The sequence below is a fragment of the Macaca thibetana genome, chromosome 4 (genome assembly GCF_024542745.1).
Source record: "Macaca thibetana thibetana isolate TM-01 chromosome 4, ASM2454274v1, whole genome shotgun sequence".
Classification (NCBI taxonomy): domain Eukaryota; kingdom Metazoa; phylum Chordata; class Mammalia; order Primates; family Cercopithecidae; genus Macaca; species Macaca thibetana.
The window spans coordinates 69,272,975-69,294,750 of NC_065581.1; the positions used below are offsets into that span (position 1 = coordinate 69,272,975).

Consider the following 21,776-nt stretch of genomic DNA (forward strand, 5'->3'; position numbering starts at 1 on the left):
TTTAAAAATGGCTTCTTATTCTCTCCAGTAGGAATTGAAGAGAAAGGCCTGTAGTGTGAGGTTTTGGTTGATCTGGCTAGGAGTTGGCTGTGTTTACTGTTTGCTGTGGCTGTAGTAGCCAGAAGCTTTAAATTCCTCTAGGATTTTCATTTTATTTTCCTGTGGGCTTCCCTGAACACCTCCTTAAATAGTATTTGTGCTTTGCAGTTATAATCCAGTCTTATTTTGTTGGAACTCTGTTGCTTTGGTGATAAATTACGGAGGAAGGGGAGCACCTTATAATATTTTGATTAAATCTCAGTTTTTCATTAGGCCTTTCTCCCTAGAATGTGACATTCACAGTGTTTCCTAACTTTTCTTCTCCCCGTAGAAGAGAGATTGCAAGACTAAAGGTTTCTAAAGTTGAATAAATACCCTTCTCTTTAGGTGTAATAAGGCTATGGTAAAGTCTTCTCCCTAGAGAGTAACTCTTTGCAATGAAGAAAACTCTGGGTTTATTGCAAAAAATTAATTTCCCTCTCCCCCTTATTAGAGCCACAGGAGTGTTTTTGTTTTGTTTTGTTTTGTTTGTTTTTGTTCTTTTGGCTCTGAGAACCTGGTGGGATTCCTCAAATTAAAATAGATGAAATGTGGGGCTCCTCCTAAGACAGCAGCCCCCAGAAGTTCCCCATTCTCACACTAGAACACAATCAGCCCCCAGCAATTAGTCAAAATTACCATTAAAGTTTTCCTACCAGTTACTGGCCCCAGTGGTTCTGCTCCCAATAGGCTGATCTCAGCTGTAATTTTCTGTGTTCACTTGTATCTTGAGATTTCAGGGTAGTAGTTTGCTCTGCAACCTCAGTTCTCTAATGGATCTAAGAAAAGTCCTTAATTTTCTGTTTGTTCTCTTTGGTTCTTATTGTGAGGATGGTTCTTATTGTGAGTGACAGCTTCCAAGCTCTTTTCATATCAAACTGAATCTAGAAACCCCCATATAGTTTTTCATCTTTCCATTGATTGCCACCATACATTATCTGTCCAGTGACATCATAGGCTCCCAATACATATTGATCAAATCTAGCCAGGCACTATTGATTACTGTAGCATGTAAAGTGTAAGCAGCACCATGATGTAATACCTCAGTTTCTCCTCCTGAACAAGTGCGGTCAAGACAGGGCATTGTTTTTATTTTCATTGGATCAGGTCAACTTGGCCTTTGTCAAAATTATCACACTTATTAACATTTGGTATTCAACATATGATTCTGCTTGATTGAGTTCTATGTGAGAATGATCAAGGAGAAAAGGGAAAAATGATCTCTACTTGGTATTAAAATATGAATTTCCTTATAGTACCTAGAAAATATTTGGATCACAACAGGGAAGATTTATTTCCTTGTCTGGGAAAAACAAGACTATTCTATTATTACAAATATAAGAAAGAAAAAAGGAACTGTAAGGCAGTTCCTTTCTGGGAAACATTGATAGTTGAGTAAATTATACTATAATTTTCACTTGCTGAGTCCAAAAACATTACCAGAAAATGATATTTAGGCTTTTGTAGTCCAGGCACATAGTTAGAGAATTTTTCTTGATACAAGTAAATATTCCACAAAATATATTTTTATAAGTTAAGTATGATACAGGTTGAGGAGATACATTTATCCTAAAAATATCAATGATAGATTCTAATATTCCAGTAGTTAAGTCTTAGAAAATAGTGGTATTACTTGTAATTAAAGTTAATAAGTAGAAAAATATTCAAATTTGAGGCATAGAGTGAGAATTAAAGGAAGAGGGAGGAAGGGAAGAAAAGGAGAGAGAGAGTGATCACATGTGGAAGTAAAAAGAAGAGAAGCTCTAATAGTTTGGGTGGGTTTTGGAAAATTGTGGATCATAGAGTAAAGATTCAAAAATATAAGCTTTCAAAAATAGGAACTTTAGTCTGGAACATACGAGTATGCTAAGGTCACCTGGACACAGGATTCACTTGAAGGCTGGAGGCCAATACCAGATTATTTCTCATGACTCAGGGAGTAAGTAGAAGTCAAAGGCTTAGAAGGGGCTCTAAGCTAAGCCAGACAAATGGGACCACTGAGGCAAGTACAGGAGGCCAGGGCTGGGTGTGGTGGCTCATGCCTGTAATCCCAGCACTTTGGGAGGCCAAAGCAGAAGGATCACTTGAGGCCAGGAATTCAAGACCAACCTGAGCAATATAGTGAGACCTTATATCTATAAAAACGTAAAGAATTAGCCCCCAACACATGCCTATAGTTCCAGCTACTCAGAAGGCTGAGGCAGGAGGATGGCTTGAGCCCAGGAGTTCAAGGCTGCAGTGAGACACACCCATGCCACTGCACTCCAGACTGAGCAATGCAGCAAGACCCCATCCCAAGAGGGGGCAGGGGGAAGTACAGGAAGCCCTGGAACAGAAGAAGCCATAACTAAACTCAACTTTGCCTCTGAAATATTGTTTTCCTTCCTTTTCCTGAGTGTGGCCAGCCAGCTTGGGAAGGCTAGCCAACTTCATCTGCCATTGCAAAAACTCAAGAGATAGGTGCCAAGCCTCATATACAATAAAAGGGAAATGAATGACTGTGAAAATAATGTAAGGGTCATAGTAAAATCTGATGAGTCTCAATCATAGGAATTGTGAATCAAAGAGAAGTATAGTAATATCTGACTTCAGAAATTGTCAGTTCAGCCAAAGAGAGCAGCAACTATGAATGAAAAACTGATACATTATCTGAATATAGTCCATTATTTGATAAATGTATGAGCCCGTGTTGCTACTTGCTGTCTCAATCTACTTCACTAAACATATGACACGATTTATAAATCTATATGTTGGTCCACACACTTCTGCTGCTCAAACTACTAGTTGTGAGGGATACAGCAATCTGTTCAATGCAATCGGAATATGGCAGCCCTGCCTTTAACTCTTCTGTGACTTCCCTCCCCCTTCTTATTAGGGCCAGAATTCATTGTTACCTACAAGCTTTTACATGACCTGGCATTAACTACCCTGTAGTCTGATCACACACTCATGATTCTTTATGGAAGTGATATTCCATAGAACTCTCTGCAATGATGGTAATGTTCAATAGCTTTAATGTCCAATACAGTAACCAATTGTCACATGTGACTATTTTAGTTAAAATTAAAAATTTAGTTTCTCAGTTGCAATAACCAGATTTCAAGCACTCAGTAACCATATGTACTCGTGGCTATTGTACAATGCAGAATGCATTGGCTATTGCATCAATGCGGAATGGTCTATTTGACAGTGATCCTTTAGATAGATTAACCTTGCTTCAGTTATTCAAATACCCCAAAATTCTTCTCACATGAAAGCCTTTCCAGATGTCCTCTCTCTCCCTACCTCTTTGCCTAGCTATTTCCTATTCATTTGGGAAGAGGTTTTAGAGCCCAAAGGTTATATTCCTGTGGATTACCTCCCCTTCACGGTACTTTTAATAATTTTAATTAATTATTGATTGATTCTTTCTCACTGCAGTATAATCTTTATTATGACAGAGACTATGTCTGTACACCCATTTCTAGTACATCTGACAATTAATGGTCATTGAGGGTTTATTTAGTAAAAGAATAAATAAATGGATAGAAAATAGATGACCATATAGGATTGAGGATATTTTTCTTAAGAAAATGTTTAAATAAGAGAGTTGGGAAAAAATTAGTTTTGGTAAGAAGCTTAATATTAGTTTATTATTAGACATTTTATCTTTGAGGTGATGGTGGACCTGCCTATTTAGCCGTTGGAAATGTTGAACTGAATGCTGGGAGAGAAAACTGGTCTGGAAATGTAAAAGTCACTTGCCTAAATACAAGAGTTGAAGACCTGGGAGTGAGTGAAATCTATGCAATAGTATAGTTAGACACCAGGTGACAAAATGTGTTCCACCCACCAGATGGGGAGAGAGAAGAGAGAAATCATTAAATAAACCAAAGAAGGGTCAGTCAGTGAGACTAAAGTGCTCCCAAACCATCTAACATCATGGAAACCAAGGAAGGAGAGTGTTGCCAACAGGGTCATGTGATAGGCCCAGTCCAATCAGAAAAATTTGTCATTTAATATCCTGCTAGAGAAATAAAAGGTTAACCAGGGTTGGACGTAGGTGCAGTCAACATTGTAGAAGAAAAAAATAGTGCTACGGTTTGAATGTAGTTTCCTCTCCAAAATTCATGTTGAAACCTAAGCACCAAGGTGATGGTATTGGAAGGTGGTTGAGTCATGAGGGAACCTCCCTCATGAATAGATTAAGGCCTTATAAAAAAGGCTTGCAGGAATGGGTTCACTATCTTCCATTCTTCTGCTATGTGAGAACAGAGGTCACCCCATCTTTGTCTTCCACCTTCTCCCATGTGAGGATGCAGCAAGAAGGCCCTTACCAGGCACCTTGACCTTCGACTTTGAGCCTCCAGAACTGTGAGAAATAAATTTATAATGTTTATAAATTACCCAGTCTGTGGTATTTTGTTACAGCAGCTCAAACAGACTAAGACAGGTAGCAAAGTAGCCTATGAATGAAGGCTTAATCTAAGCGGGAGATCCTGGAGCCCAGGTTGGTTAGCTGTCATTCTGTTCACACAAGCAGGAGTAGATGGGCTTCCTGGGATGGAGGATTTAATGATCATAGACAGTGATTTGAATAAATGTGCATAAGGCATTGAGAAGTGCAATGTATGTTTTACAGGTCAAGTTCTCCAAGAAACAGACTGTAAGACTCTGATATTTGTGCATAGGAAGTATTTATTATAAAGTGTTCTTGGGATCAACACCTGGGAGGAAACAAGGGAAGTAGGACTGACCAAAACAAAAGACTAGACTGTGATGAAGGGAATTATAACAGTGTCTTCAGCCAATCCTATAAGGAACTCTGAAACTGAGAGGGCCCTTCAGAAATGTCACTATCCTTTCTTTCTTTAAACTATATAGATGGGGCAAATCCTTATTTTTTAGATTTGTATAGATGAGCAATTAGCCATTTCCACAACTGCCACCCCTTCAACCTTCTTGCTTATTATAACTGTATCCATCTGACCTCTATAATTTTGGCATCCTGTCATCCTCACTTCTGTCAGGGAGCCTAGTCCTGTAACAGCATCTCTTAATATCACTTCTGGCATAGAGAGGGCAGCCACTATTGAGGTTTTAAAGGTGCTGGTGCCTGTTCCACAAGCTTATTCCTCATTGCTTTGGTAAATGGATTGTACTCCAGGCTTTTGTTCAGAAGATATTTGGCTGTTAGTTTTTTTGGCCTTCTATCGTAAATCCACTCTAGCATGCTCCTTTCTCTGATGTTTTTGATCCCGTGTCCCACTGTCTGTCCCAGAAATTCTGGCATTTCTAATTCACTTATTGTGGTCTGACACTTTTCTCCATGTTTCCAAGAGCAATCCCAGGAATGTGTCAGCACTGTCTCCCAGAATCCTTGTGAGGATGTGCATCCTGTATCATGAGGAAGTGCTTCTATATCCACATTGATAAACATTCCACTATCCAACTTTATTTCCAGTCTCTCTTGATCTAGTATATTCAGGGTCCAGGACCGTAAGTACTTCTCAACTCCTGCTGATACGTGTTGGCAAGGTCCTATCATTCCTTCAGAGTCTAGTCCCTGTTCTCTGTGAACAGGCTCAGCACTACTCTGGCTGGGTTATATTATGACAACCATAGTTACTATTGGTCAGGTGGTCAGAAAGAAAGGTAAGGTAATATCTTATGAGAATACTGAATCTGTCTTCAGATGAGGACCCCTAGCCTTTAACACAAAGGAATGAGCTACTTTGGCTCAGAGAGTTCAAGGTAATCTGGGTATTTAATCTTTCTGAATGCATAGACTGACATATTTTTATCCCATGTCTCAAGGTTCCAAGCCTTCTCAATTCAGCTCTGATCTTGGTGGAGCAGGGTTGCTGAAGTTGAGCATTAAACCAACTAAAATGTTTTATTACTATTAGAATTCAGACCTGGGTCTGAATCTCATCTTTTTTTCTGTTTTCCAGCTGCAGGAGATGAGGCTCTTTTTTACATCTCCTGTAAAATAGAGATGAAGGCTCTGCTATCTTCATCTGTTTTGTGCTGCTGTAACAAAATAACTGAGACTGGATAATTTATAAAGAACAGAAACATATTTTCTCATAGTTCTGGAGGGTTGGAAGTCCAAGATCAAGGTGCTTATAGGTTTGGTTGTCTGGTGAGGGCTGGTTTCTGCTTTTAAGATGGTGCGTCCTACAGAGGAGAGGAATGTTGTGTCTTTAGAGGGCAAAAGGTGGAAGGGAAAGGACAAGCTAACTGAATGTTAGGTGTAGCTTCTTTTCTATGAACTTTGATCCCATTAACAAGGACAAAATCCTCATGACTAATCACCTTGTAAAGACCCACCTCTTAATACTATCACACTGACAACACCTGAATTTTGGAAAGAACACATTCAAACTGTATCAGCCACCAAGGAGGTTCCTTTGACTTTTACACCTAGACCATTATTGGTGATCAATCACCCTAAGGCACTCAATGTCTTTTTCCAATGCATCAGTGAAACCTAACAGCAACCATCCAATTCCATAGTCTTCATAGTTATACTTCTCCCGTGTCTCTCAAATGCCTGGATTATTGCACTCATAAGTGAAGTCCTGTTTGTTGGTGTTCCATCCTAGCTCACTACCAATACAAATTCTAGCAATTGCATTATTGCTAAATGGGAGGGGCTATACATATTCTACCTACAATTAGTGACAGGTTCTTCATGGTCAGCTGGCCAGCAGGTGATTCAGCTCCACAATTACATTTTTGAGTCTACTTTATTGGACCATTTGTGGTAGAAACTGTTGAAGTTCAGGTTCCCAGGGAAACATTATGAAACTCTATGATTAGCATGCAGGAGGTTTACTGTGGTATACTTTAGAGAACACCTGTGAGGGAGAAAGAAAGTAGGAATTGGGCAGGAAGAAAATTTAGCTGCCACACACCTGCAACTGTAAACTCCACCAATTGCATGGGGACCTCTAAGGTTAAGATGCCCTCCTCCTTATACCAAATGAAAAGCCTGATTATTTGTAATTTTGCAATATTAGCCAGTCATTGAACAAGAATGCTTCTTCTCAGAAGGGTATATAAGGCAAGAATGCTTTCTTAGTCTCAGGACACAGCTGTGTTTTGTGATCAGCCAAACTAGTGGCCTCAGTGGTGATATGTACTTCAGTTCTGAAGGGGGATCTCAGTGAAATATGACAACATCCACTACAGTATAGATTCCACTGGAAAAATCAGAAGGTACTGCACGTAAGATTTCTGAAGTACAGTCGACTGAAAAATATAAGGTTAAGTCTGTGGATTGAGGAAAACATGCAGAAAGTTAAGTCTTGGAGGAAATGGTGATAATATGTTGCCATGGATATCAGAATTCCCAAAGACTTTATGAGACTAGTGATTTCATGACTATGATTTTGTAATTCTATTATGCTCATCTATATCTTGCAGTAGGATCATTATTTTTATACTATACTCACTGCATATATTGTACTATAACAGAGAAGGGATAAAATATATAACTTAAACATTATACAGATGAAATGTATTTTGATGTAGAATGAAATGATGTGTTATTTTCAACATCATCTGCATAGAATGTGCCTACCTATCACCAGACATAGGCCAATTTGTGAATCGGTACCTGTGGCCAAGGTAATACTATACACTATGGTGAGAAAAAGAAAGTTCACAGCATGGCTTAGGCAACTAAGTCCCAATCCTGAAACTGGGGTCAACCCCCAAAGCCACACATTTATAGGGGTAAAACAGATGTAGATGCAAGCACTATTTGATGTAAATAAGAAATAAGATAAATGGCAACATTTTAAGCTTTTATTTTGAAATATTTATAGACCCACAGAAGACTGCAAAAACAGTAGAGTCCAATGTATTATCACTAAGCTTCCCTCAGTGGTGACATTTTATATAACTGTAGTAGAATATTAAAACCTGGAGGGAATTAACTTTGGTACAATTCTGTTAACCAGACCCATTCCATTTTATTTATTTATTTATTTATTTAGAGATAGAGTCTCCCTCTGTCTTCCAGGCTGGAGTACAGTGGTGTGATCTTGGCTCATTGCAACCTCCGCCTCCCAGGTTCAAGTGATTCTCCTACCTCAGCCTCCTGAGTAGCTGGGATTACAGGTGCCTGCCACCACACCCAACTATTTTTTGTATTTTAGTAGAGATAGGGTTTCGCCATGTTGTCCCAGCTGGTCTTGAACTCCTGACCTCAGGTGATCTGCCTGCCTTGGCCTCCCATAGTGCTGGGATTACAGGTGTGAGCCATGATGCTCAGCCCCAGTTGCAGTATTTTTTAAACATAGATTCTTATATGTATGAGGGTGAGGTGAAAGGGTGTAGGTCTAGCAATTATATCTCATGTATAGATTCAGGTAATCACTACCTGCTGTTTTATCAGCATAAAGAAACCACCTAATGCTCATGCTTTAAATCTATATTCACATCCATTATATTACCTCATCTCTATCCCCTAGCAAACACTAATCTATTCTCCACCTCTATAATTGTATCAATTAGAGAATGTTATATAAGTGAAAATATATAGCATGTGACTTTTTGCTCTCATCTTTTTTCACTCCACAGAATTCTCTTAAGATCCATCTGAGCTGTTGCATGTATTAACAGTTCATTATTTTTTTATTGCTTGGTAACATTCCATAGGTATGCCAGTTCCAGGATTTCTTTAACCATTTACCCACAGAAGGACATTTGGTTTGTTTCCATTTATTTGCTATTACTAATACATCTGCTACAACACATATGTATATAGCTTTTTGTGTGAACATATGTTTTCATCTCTCTGGGAATAGTGCTCACTAATGTGACTGCTGGGGTCATATAGTAAGTTCAAGTTTAATTCTATAAGAAACAACCAAATAATTCTCTAAAGTGGCTATAACATTTTACATTTCCACCAGCAATATATGAGAGACTTATTTTCTCTTCATCCTTGCCAGTATTTGCTATTATCGCTATTTAAATTTTAGTTCTAATAGGTTTGTAGTGTTATCTCATTGTGGATTTAATTTGCATTTTTCTAATGACTAATGATGTCAATAAATAATCAGGTTTTTTCTTCTTTTTCTTTTTTTCTTTTCTCAAGCCTGTGGTCAACCAGGAGATAAATGATCAGCTTTGATTCAAATAAATTGGCTAGGTTAATATTTCTGATTTTCCTGAACATACCTTTTCATTATATGATACTCTTATATCATAAAATAATTCTTAAACTCTGTTAAATACTGACTGCCATATATTGTTTACTACCTTTTTGTACTTTAGAATGTTGGAGATTTCTAGATCCTTAAAGATTACTGGTGAAATCTGTAATTTTACATAGTAGGAAACTGAGGCCTAGGAATATTAAGTAATTTATTCAAGATCACGCCATCAGAGCTAGAATCAGAATCCAGACAACCAGTCTCTTGGTTCAGCACTGTTTTTTGATACCACTGTGTCTTGTGAAACTGTATGTGTGTACCCACAGATGTATGTGTGGTTGATGAATGGTTTTAGGTTTAATACTTTTTTAGCACCCTAGCCTTCCAGTACCATTAATTGGAAGAATAAAAAAAACCCACATATCATTATTTAAACTTATACAACATTGCAAGTTCTATCTAGCTGGACCCCTGGGGACATATAAAGTTAAGGGAGTGGGGATAGGGTGACCAGGGATAAATAAGGGTAGATGCAAAATTCAGTCAGTAGAAAAGTGAGCAGAGCTTTGAACTGCTCAATTTTGAAGATGGAGAGAAATACAGAGAAGTAAATCTAGAGAAAAGAGAATACGTTTAGAAATGGATACTCCCATGAGGTAATAAACCGGGAAAAATTTAATTGCTTGATAGCTTTTCCTTGAACTAAAATAAGGTCAATTTAACTGCTCGATAGCTTTTCCTTGAACTAAAACAAGGTCACATATAGCATTTAATTTAAATTTCTTCCCTTATATTTTATAATTTGCTTTGGTTCCTACTATATTTTTGATAAAGTCTGATATATTCACTGCAATGAATGTTTGTGTGCCCCCAAAATGTATATGTTGAAACTCAATCCCCAGTGTGATCATGTGAAGAGGCGAAGTCTTCAGGAAGTATGTCATGAAGACAGAGCCCTCATGAATGGGCTTGGTGCCCTTATAAAAGAGGCATGAGGCAGCTTGTTTGCTCCTTCTGTCATGTGGGAATGCAACAAGACGAGACCTTCAATGAACCAGAAGATGATTCTCACTGGACAACAATTCTCCTGTCACCTTGATCTTGGACTTCTCAGTCTTCAGAACTGTCAGAAATGAATTTCTGTTGTTTATAAGCTACCCAGTCTATAATATTTTGTTATTGCAACCCAAATGGACTAAGACACTCATCTTGATAAAGTCTGAGATACACTCCTAACTCTCTGTGGAGATGGTAGATGGAAATAAGAGTCAAGACCAGGTGAAAATGGCCTTATCTTTCTTACCCCATTCACTATAATGGTTCTGAAGCACCATCAACCAGGATGCTGAGGGTCTGTAACCTCCAAGTTCCAGCTGACCTTGAGGAAATTGTGCAACTGGCCATGGCAGAGAGAAGATAAAGATGGCCAGAGAAGTAGCAGGAAGCAGGCAGTCCAACTGAGAGAATACATGAGACAGCACACTCTGCTTGCTTCCCTCTTCAAAAATACTAGAAGAAGATAACCACACGAATGGGGAGAAATAGGATTTTATATCACTAAAGAAGGAATTATGTAATATTGGCTGACTATGAAGGTAAGTAAAACTCAAATCAGACTCAAACAGAAAAAATAAGACAACAGTGGATTGTAGGTATCCAATTTATCAAAGAGCTGTAGAAAGTAATGGTACTTGTAGTCAATAAAGGGAGATTTGAATTGGGGACTTTTGGAAATGGTACAGTTTATACCAGAGTCTAAGGAATGGCCATGAAAATGGATGCTGAATGAAGTAGATTTGAGAAAACTGAGATATGCAGAGATCATCTATGGGGATGTTGAATATATTTCCCATGAGAGCAGAAGAGCAGATCTTGGGGTGAAAAGGAAGACTGTGAACTAAAGTCTTTGGTAAATGAGATCAGGGCATGGTAGAACAATTCTGGAAAGGAGAAAGGGTTGTACGCAACAGAGTAGAACACATTGTACAAATTGGAAGAAGAATAATAATCTGAAAGCTGCACTTGAGGGACCAAGGAAAATACTTGGTCTAGCTCCTGATGCTGTGAAACAGAAGATGAAGGACAATGATCTACACCAGTCATGCTAATATAATAGAACCCCAAAGGATATTAATAATGCATACCCATTGTTAGAAGAAAAAATATGATAACGCATCTAAAACATTTAACACAGGCCAGGAACATTTAATAGGCTCAGTACATGTTATTACTTTTATGCAAAAGCTGAGAATATTTAAGGGAAATATAACTGTTTCCATTTTACAGCTAAGAAAATTCAAACTCAGGGAGATTAAGTGACTTGCTCAAGTCTGTAGGCCTGATTAGTGCATGAATAAGGAGCCAAATCCCTGTAGTCTTCTATCAGATTTTCTCTTTGCCTGCAGGGGCTGTGCCACTATGGATAGAAAGGAGTTTTGTCTAGGACTTCTTTGTGTGGGGTTGGATTGCCCATCTCAAAGTAGAGAGTGGAAAAGAGGAAAATAGTCAAAAAATCTTCCCAGGAAATAGTCTCAGGGTTTCAAATTAGAGCATTCTAGGAAGGAGTGTTTATTTAAATCTGATTTTTAAGTATCTCTATTTAAATCAAATATTATTTTAATTAAAAGATAATAAAGATTAAATCTAGTAATTGTGTTTTCCAACTTACTAAAAAACTAGCGCTTATAAAATAATCTAGCCTTAGAAATTATTACCCAAATCCATTTTCCACTTAGGAAAATGAATGTTTTTAGCTTTTTAGATGGTAAAGGTAACATTTCTTTTAAAGTAAATTTAATATGTCATACTCTCAAGCAGAGATCCATCATAATTAGAGAAGAATCTTACTCAAAAGCTGGACTAGGGAGAATGAGCTCAAGACTTTCGCACTTCAGCTGGGCTCAGTGGCTCACCCTATAATCCCATTACTTTAAGAGGCCAAGGTGGAAGGATCCCCTGAGGCCAGGAGTTTGAGATGAGCCTCTACAACATAGCAAGACCCCATCTCAATACATACATACATACATATATACATGCATAAAAAGTCTTTGACACTTCAGTCCATCCAGCATTAGCTTGCAGAAGACACTCTCAGAAAAATAAAGCTAATAAATTGTTAACGTATCTAAAATGAAGACGCTTTATATCAAGATAAAATCAAAATAACTCATAAGAAATTACTGAATGCAAAAAAGGAAATTGGAAGAGAATAGAATGTGGAGAAATTACTCTAAAACATTGCCAATTAAACATGTTAAGTCTGACTAATATGGAAGGTGATCAGCCTCAGAAGAATGCAAAGAGGCTGTGAATTCTGATTTTGAATGAGGAGACAAGTATTGAAGAAAAATACCTCAAACTGAAAATAGCTAAGAATGTTAATCCTTGGAGGAAGTATATCCATGGCTGGTATGACCAACCAGAAAAGAACAGAATTATGTCCCTTCTTCTAGGTCCAAGGACAAAAACATTCCCACACATTGAATTCCTCAAGAAATAAATGACAATAGTGGAACCTTACCAAAAATCAGATTAAAATAGGTATTTGGCTGAATTTGAGCCAAAATATGATATGATATCTAGTTTCAGCCAAATATGTTCAGTGAAATCTCTTGAGAGCCAAATGTTCTTTGAAGCCAAAAGACTATATTTTTGCAAATTACTATAACTGTATATAAATAGAGTGGCAATATAATCTATCATACAAACTAGGACACTTTTAAGTGAAAGGAGGTGCTGCTGATAATTGATGCCAGTACAACAGGGGCAAACTCAGATGGTCCTGGACAAATCAAGACATATGATTACCTTATATATGAAGCATTTTATTGTGTAATATATTATGGTGGTGCTCACAAAAGAGTGCTGAAAAAACATAGGTAGACGTGATGATAACTTAAGTCAAAACTCTAGGATTTGAGTTTATTGGTTAGTCAAGACTCTATCTCATTAGGTATTGAAGATATTCCAAAATAATTTATTTCAAAACTTTCTAGAAATTAAAAACAATTATAGCTTGTGTATACAAAATCTTGAAACCACAAATCTGTTACTGGCTTATTTTTTGGAGTAGAAATTAATTGGTACCTTGTTTTTAGTTCTTATGTGAATGAGCATGTGTGCACAAATTTCTACTGATTATACATTAATGGAATCTTCACCTTTCCCATTATCAAGAGAGCTACAAAGACCCTTTTAGCCTTCAGGCCAATCTTTGATAGAATTTTCAAAAGGAAAAGAAACATTGCTTTTTTAAATTTTAGGGAAAAAATTGGCCAGAGAAATCAATTAACAAATTAAATTTAAACATATTTCTCCTTTTGAAAGTTTTGCTGCTGATGATTATAGTAATGATGATGATGACAAAATGATGATGAAAGGCTCTTGATGTCCCTACCTTACCACCTGTTCCTTCTCTCAACACACACCCAAATTCCCCATCTCACTATACGGAACCACCACCCACTGACTTACCGCTCAGACCAAACAAGGAATCATAATTGATCTTCTCTTCATACACTCCATGCCTCATCACTCAACAGATCTCCAGGCTCTATTTGCAAAGCACATCTTGCATGTGTCCACCTTTCTCCATTCATATCACACTACACCAGCCCAAGCCACTTTAACTTCTCCTAACCAGAATTCCTGTTTCTTCACTCCTTTGCTGCCACAGTTTTCCCACCACCCACACAAGGAAAAATCTTTTCAAAAATGCAAAGCATATCGTTTAACTTCTTACTTAAGCTCTTCACTGGCTTCCCAATGTACAAGAATAAAATTTCACTCCTTGACCTGGCTGACCAGGCCCTCTGTGAGCTCATCTCCTGCCATTTTCTCCTCCCTTCGCAATGGTCCTGCCTCACTGGCCTACTTTCTGTTCCTCCAGAACACTGCTGTTTCCTGACTCAGGGCTTTGTCTTTAGCTTTCCTCCGCTTGCAACACTCTGTGTTGAGCTCTTCTTAGGCTAGTTCCTTTTTATCCTTCAAATCTCTGCTCTACAGGACCCCTTCTTAAGATTCCCATGGCTACCTATTTTACCTATTTTCCCAACGGTTAGGCTTTATTATATCTGGCAAGTTTTTTCTAGAGTAATTATTATGCACTAATTGTTCTTGTGTGTATATTTATTTATGCCTATTTTCTCCAAGTATATTGTCAGCATCTAGAGCAAGGGTCAACAAACTTTTTTCTATAAAGAGGCCGATCGTAAATATTTTAGGCTTTGTGAGACATATGGCTTCTGTTGCATCTGCTCAATTCTATCCCTATAGCATGAAAGCAGCTATCGACAATACATAAAATAATTGGTGTGTCTGTGCTCCAATAAAACATTATTTACAAAACAAAATAAAAATAAAACCACAGTCATTGGGCTGAATTTGGCTCATGGGCCATAGTCTGTCAATCTTCTCTAGGGGCCTTATATGCTTTTTTTCCTATCGTATCCTCAGCACCTCACACAAAGCAGGTGTTTGGGAAATACCGAAAGAATGAATGAATGAAGTTCCTTCTATTTTCCAGGCACTATATACATATTCATAACCTTTCATCCCTAGTAAACCCCTGGAAGCTAATCATTTTTATTTCCATGTTATAGAAGAGTAAAATAAGGCTCAGAAAAGTTTATGAATTCATCAAAACCTCCATAGTTATCGCATTAGTTTCTTAGGGCTGCCATTGCGAAGTACCCCACACTGTGTGGCTTAAAACAACAGAAATGTATCTTCTCACAGTTGTTGAGGATAGGAGTCGAAAATCAAAATGTCAGCAGGATCATGCTCTCTCCAGAGTCTCTAGGGGAGAATGATTCCTTGCCCCTTCTAGCTTCTGGTGGCTCTCGCCATTCCTAGGCTTGTGACGACATAACTCCATTCTCTGCCTGTGTCTCCACATGGCCTTCTTTCCTCAGTGTCTGTGTGTCTTCATATGTGGCCTTCCCTGGGTGTCTGTGTGTTCTTTTCATTTATAAGACGCCAGTCATTGGGTTCAGCACCCATCCTAATCCAATATGACTGCATTTTAACTATTTTCAATCGGTAGGGTCACGTTCTGTGTTTCTGGATGAACATGATTTTGTAGGCGGAATAGTATTCACTCTGCTACGGCTATAAAATGGTAGTGTGAGGATTTGAACCTAACACCATTTCAATAATTTTTCATTCTGAAGTTATAACCTCAGCTATTAAGTTAAATTAACAGTTAACAGTGGTGTCAAACTTTAGAGTTCTTTTGAGAAAAGATGATATGCGAGCATCAGTGGAAAGGAAAGCTAAATACCTACCTTTTAGGAGTTTTGTGTATGTCATAGTTTCTGACTAATATCCTAAATATAATGTTACTGTTGAATTTAAGGGCATTTGATACATATTTTATTACTAGAAATTTAAGATGTGTTTCTACAGATATCATTGGTTGAACAAGGAGAATCACATCCAAAGTTTCCGTTTCTTTGATTAACATCTTTGCATACCAGGCCTGTAACTCAGGGTTTTTCCCAAAGCTTGTCTAAAGCATGTTTCCTCCATCAGGGAAGAACATAATTCTATGGTCTAATCCATTTGGGAAAGCCAACCCAAACCAGGTAAGACAGATTTCTTTATTGCAGTAAATACTTGCTTGTTAGCATTGTTTTTATTTATTAGGGTGTCCTGTGAATTTCTAAGAGAGAGGTATTATGAAGCTTTTTCCACACTGATTGAGCATTTTCAGAAACTAATCTGTGCTACACACTTCGGCACACTTACTTTGGGTAAGTGCAGATAAGTTCTCTTTTTCTGGAGGTAAATCTGTGAAGACACTTCTCTTGGGTTTTAGAAATTGGTTCTGAACCCCTCTGAAATGGATGAGATTCCTAATAGAAGAGGAGACACTGTTGGGTTGCACCAAGGCTCTACTAATTTACTCATTTACTCATTCATTTATGCACTCACTTATTTCTCAAAGACACATGGAGTCCAGGGAAATAACTATAAAAATGATTGAGAAATAGATTTCTCTTCATTAAGTTATCCAGATAATAGACATCAATCATTATTTCTCACAGTAATTTTAATGAATGGAAACCACCTATTATGGACTGAATTGTATCCCTCTCAAATTCATATGTCCGAGTCCTATCCTCAATTACCTTAGCATGTGACTGTATTTGGAGATAGTGTTCACATTAAAGACATAATTAAGGTTAAATAAAGAAGGGCCCCTAATCCAATAAATCTAGTGCCCTTATAAGTAGAGGGAGAGACACCGGGGATGCATGTGCACAGATAAAAGGCCATGTGAGGACACAGCAAGAAGGTGACCACAACAAGCCTAAGTAAGAGAGAGGCCTTGGAACAAATCAAACCCGTTGACACCTAGACCTGGGATTTCTAGCCTCTAGAACTGGGAGAGAATAATAATTTCTGTTATTTAAGCCACCCCGTCTGTGGTATTTTGTAATGACAATTGGAGCAAATTAAGGCACTGCTATTAATTGTTCATTAGGTCCTTGCCTTCAAGAGCTTTCCTCAGCTAGTTCTAACGTCTACTGAAACTTTATAATTCCTTTATTTGTATTTTAGAAGAATTTTATTAGAACCAACTAGATTGTAAACCTCTTGAGAACAAGGCATTTGTCCATTGTATCACGGCATTTCCTCACTGACCCACAGAAAGGCATCTGTGATGCTATCATCTATATTTCTACTTCCTCTGTATATTAATAATTGAGGGATGACCTAATACATCTCTTGGAAAGAGCAAGAAATAAGAAAAAGAGAACTACAAAGTGTTAAGCCCATAGTTAAGATGCTTCACATGTCTTCTTATTTAATACTTTTCTTCTACTGTGAGATAAATACCTTTATCCCCATTTTGCAGATGAAGAAACAGAGTTCAGAGAGGTTAAGTGATTTGCCCAAGATCATAAAATCATAAAATGTCATCAATTGCTTAATTATAGGAAAGAGGAAATCTGGCTATACAGCAGAACTTATGAAAAACAACTAAAACTTTTAGTGGACTACATGTTTATTTCAGTGACATCCTTATAAGTGATACGGCCATCAAAAAGTTAGAGCAATGTTAAGTTATGCAAATAAAAATAATGACTATACTGCGTTATTGGGCATTCACTAAGTGTCAGGCACTGTTCTTGGTTACACATATTCTTGATACATATTCTGGAAGGCTAGTGAAAAAAAACTTAAGTGTGTTCAAAGGCAGATGATCAGTCTTTAAAATGAGGCTATACTGGTTGGATAAACTGTGAAGATTTACTATGGAGAAGATTGAAAAGAACAAGATAGCTGTGTCAAATATTTGAAAGGTTTTCAGTAAGAAGAGGGAGTTAGATGTAGCAATGGAATTCAGAGGAAGTGAACCTACCACTACTGAAAGTATTAAAATAGATGTGTCCACGTAGAAGCAACTCCTGCATTTTATGGGAAATCAACTAAAGTCTTAAGTTCCTTACACTTGAAATTTTAAGATTAATAAGTATCATCATCCTAGTCATCTTCTTCTCCATTAACAAAGTTAGGCTTGGAGGAAAAAACATGAGTGCTGACTTCCTTCTGGAGCTATTCTGAACAGCGAAATAAACTATCATCAAGGTGAACAGACAACCTAAAGAATAAGAGAAAATTTTTGCAACCCATCCTCCTGACAAAGGTCAGATATATCCAGAATCTACAAGGAACTTAAATAAATTTACAAGAAAAACAACAAACAACCCCATTAAAAAGTGGGCAAAGGACATGAATAGACACTTCTCAAAAGAAGACATTTATTCAGGCAACAAACATATGAAACAAAGCTCAATATCACTTATCACTAAATAAATGCAAATCAAAATCCCACTGAGATACCATTCATGCCAGTCAGAATGGCTGTCATTAAAAGTCAAGAAACAAATGCTGGTGAGGCTGTGAAGAAATAGAAACACTTTTACACTGTTGGTGGGAATGCAAATTAGTTCAGCCATTGTGGAAGACAGTATGGCGAGTCCTCAAAGACCTAGAACCAGAAATACCATTTGACCCAGCAATCCCATCACTGGATATATGCCCAAAGGAATATAAATCATTATACTGTAAAGATACATGCACATGTATGCTCATTGCAGCACTGTTCACAATAGCAAATACATGGAATCAACCCAAATGCCTGTCAACGATAGACTGGATAAAGAAAATGTAGTACCTATACACCATGGAACACTATTCAGCCATAAAAAAGAATGAGATCATGTCCTTTGCAGGGACATGGATGGAGCTGGAAGCCATTGTTCTCAGCAAACTAACACAGGAACAGAAAATCAAACACCAAGTTCCCACTTATAAATGAGAGCTGAACAATGAGTCCACACGGACACAGGGAGAGGAACAACACACACTGGGGCCTGTGGTGGAGCGCAGGGAGAGCATCAGGACAAATAGCTAATGCACGTGAGGCTTAATACCTAGGTGATGGGTTGATAGGTGCAGCAAACCACCGTGACACATGTTTACCTAGGTAACAAACCTCCACATCCAGCACATGTACTCCAGAACTTTAAATTAAATTAAGTTAAAAAAAAATAGCCTAGGAGAGAAACATATCAATTATCTCATCATCTTTGCTCAGGAGTCTTGACTAGGAAATTGTTGTTCAATTTGAACCCTTTTCTATATTGATTCTTTTATAATTATATCAAGAAAATTCAGTCTCCAGGTTTCAAAGCTGATAGCATTACCTATTTTGAAAGGATTGCCTATTTATTTTTGCCTTTATCAGCAAGAGAAGCTCATCCTTAATGCCTATCATTGGGCTAGGCATTAGCAGAAGCTTCTTAAATACAATAGGATATGGTTGAGTGTTTTTCTTATCTGGGATCAGTGTTTCTTGAGAAGTAGCTACAGAGATACTCTGAACTACATGTGAGTGAGTATGATGATAGTGAGCATCATTAGAGGAATTAGAGTAGATAACCCATGTGCAAGCACCAGAGAGCAGTTATGTGATGTGATGGGGCTACCTAGAGCCAAAAATGACAAATGAAAGAGTTACCGTGTTGTGGGGCATCTTGATACACTGCAGAACAGTCCTAGTGAGGACGAGTCAAGAAAGACACTGCATTGATGAGTACAATGTACCCAGAAAATCTAGGCTGTTGGAGGATGTGTGTGTCTGTGTGTGTGTGTATCAAAAGCATCCAAAAAAATCACATTGTTGTGGCTGTGAACACTTAACTAGTAAATAAGAAAGACACGGTGGCAGGGAGGAAAAAGAAAATGTATCCACAGGGTGTTCCATTCTGCCATTCAGAACATTGTGGTTGCTCAAATAATATTAATGCTCTATGATGAAGATGGTAGCGAGGATGATGATGATTAATGCAACCCATGCAAAATAGGATGACACAGGCGAGGGACCAGAAGAGGGAGGATGACTCATGGGTGAGGGGTACCTGGGGATAGAGCGAGGTGCTGTGCACGTTGGCGGGTGTGAGGGGAGCGGCCGGGGCACGCGTGGCTCGGACTCGGGGAGTGGGCGGGTGGGTGCCCGTGGGCGGAGCGGCTCCGGGACTGAGTGGCTGGCAGCTATGTCTGCGAGAGCAACGGCATCACCCTGGATGGAAGCCTCCGAGACTCCGCCTAACTGACACCCAAACTCTCCCTCTCCCTCCCGCAACCCCAAACTGGAGGCAGCAGAGCCTGGGAGCAGCCTCCGCGGCGGCAGCGGCCGCCACAGCCCCAGCCCCAGCCCCAGCCCCGCCCCCGCCCCGCGCCCCGCCTGAGACGCCCGGATCGGCGGAGCCTGGCGCGAGCCCTCACCCCCTCGCCGCGCCCGCCGCGCCTCCGCCTGCCCGCCCCCGCCGGCCGAGGCTGGGCTGCGGGAGGCGGCCGGGCGGCCCCGAGCCTCGCTAGGGCGACCAAAACAAAGGCAGCATCCGGGGCTGGGTGGATGCAAACAACCATGAAAGACTGGGTTCTCGCTCTCCCCGGCTCTGCTGCTGCCGCCGCCGCCGCCACCGCCGCTGCTCCTCCTCCTCCTGCCGCCGCCGCGAGGGCTCCGCTGTGAGGGGAAAGCAGGGGCGCAGCTGCTGGGCGTGCATCCGAAAGGTGAGAGCCAGAGAGCGAGCGGAGGGGGCGGGCAGGCCACGAAAATGTCCTCGGCCGTGGGGCCCCGCGGTCCTCGCCCACCCACGGTGCCTCCCCCCATGCAAGAGCTGCCCGACCTGAGCCACCTGACCGAGGAGGAGAGGAACATTATCATGGCAGTGATGGACCGGCAGAAGGAAGAGGAGGAAAAAGAAGAAGCCATGCTCAAGTAAGCCAGCCCCAGCCGCGCCATCCGTGCCTCCGTGCCTCCATCCGTCCATTCACCACTCACTCCCCTAGTCCTCGCGGCTGAGTGTGGGGAAGGGGCGGCCAGGGTGCTGGGTGCGGACGGAGGCGCCCGCCAGGGGCGCGGGGCTTGAGCAGGGAAGAGGTCAGGGGACTAGAGGAGGGAGGGGATATGCCACAGATCCAGGAACCCAAAGACAGGGGGAGGATGGCTTGAGACTGGGGTGCAGAGGAGGGATGGGTGGACGGGGGCCACGCTCGTGGTGGGAGGTGCAGAAGCTGAGAGGTGCTGATCCCACCCAAGTGGAAGGTCCCTGGGCTGGGAGCAGGTTAGGGGGCAGGAGATGAGTAGAAACAAGGGGAGGCAGGATGAAGAGGTGCTGAGGACAGCTCCTCGTCTTTTCTTGGAGTTGTTTAGCTGGTCGGGGTTACCCCAGTGAAGGTTGCCTATATTTATATAATAAAAATGCTTATTTTTATTGTTAATTTGAGTAATCATTCATCTCACAGATCAAGGTTGGGTCTTTTTCTGGGCAGTTGCCATCTTTGGTAACCTGCCTCTCCAGCTTCTCTTTAACCTTTTATTCAGAGTCTTCTACACAGCATACCTGTGTGAAGACAGATTCTCTTCCCCACATGTAATGCCATTGGCAATACAAAGTTTTTAATCATGGGAGAAGCTGCCAGGGGGACTCTGGCCTGAATAACATAGAGGTTCCTCTTTACTGCTTTCCAAGAGACCTCTGGGGCCTGTTCAGTTCCTGGAGGAAACAGTCCAATAAGGGATTGGAAATTTGCACTCCTCACTTCTTTAGAGCACATCAACCCTTCAAGGGATCTTTGTCTGATGCCCCATTTTCCTGGGGATAGAGAGAAGATGGGGCTCCTTGCTGGTGGTGCAGGAGTGTGTGACACTGTCTATGCTGCTACTTGCCTCAGACAAAACTGCTTACAAGGGACTGGCAGAGAGACGGGGCTTTCCTTGCTTAGCATCACCCATAGAGTGGAGCAGAAGGAGGCTTCAACCCTGCCTTCTCTTGGGAAGTCTTCATGTATTCAGGAAAGTTTTCACTCTGAAGCAGGGGAATTTAGGGGCCCTGACTGTGAGTGACTCCTTGGTGTCCCCTGCTTAGGCTGGAAGGTGTATCTGGGGTCAGGGAATTGGCATGAAGAGCCAAAGGGAACCTGTTGCATCTGGAGTTAGCTGATAGCGAAAGAGGGGTGGGGAGGGAGCAGGTG

At 40.0% G+C, this 21,776-nt stretch overlaps 1 protein-coding gene across 1 annotated transcript in view; it reads left to right on the plus strand.

The window, feature by feature from the left end:
- The window catches only part of RIMS1 (regulating synaptic membrane exocytosis 1), a 914,410-nt gene that overhangs the window by 399,745 nt on the left and 492,889 nt on the right, over positions 1-21,776 (plus strand). Inside the window, exon 2 of the mRNA XM_050786418.1 lies at positions 19,989-20,520. Coding sequence (XP_050642375.1) covers positions 20,357-20,520 — 164 coding nt within the window. The 5' untranslated portion in view covers positions 19,989-20,356. The remainder of the gene's footprint in view (positions 1-19,988; positions 20,521-21,776) is intronic.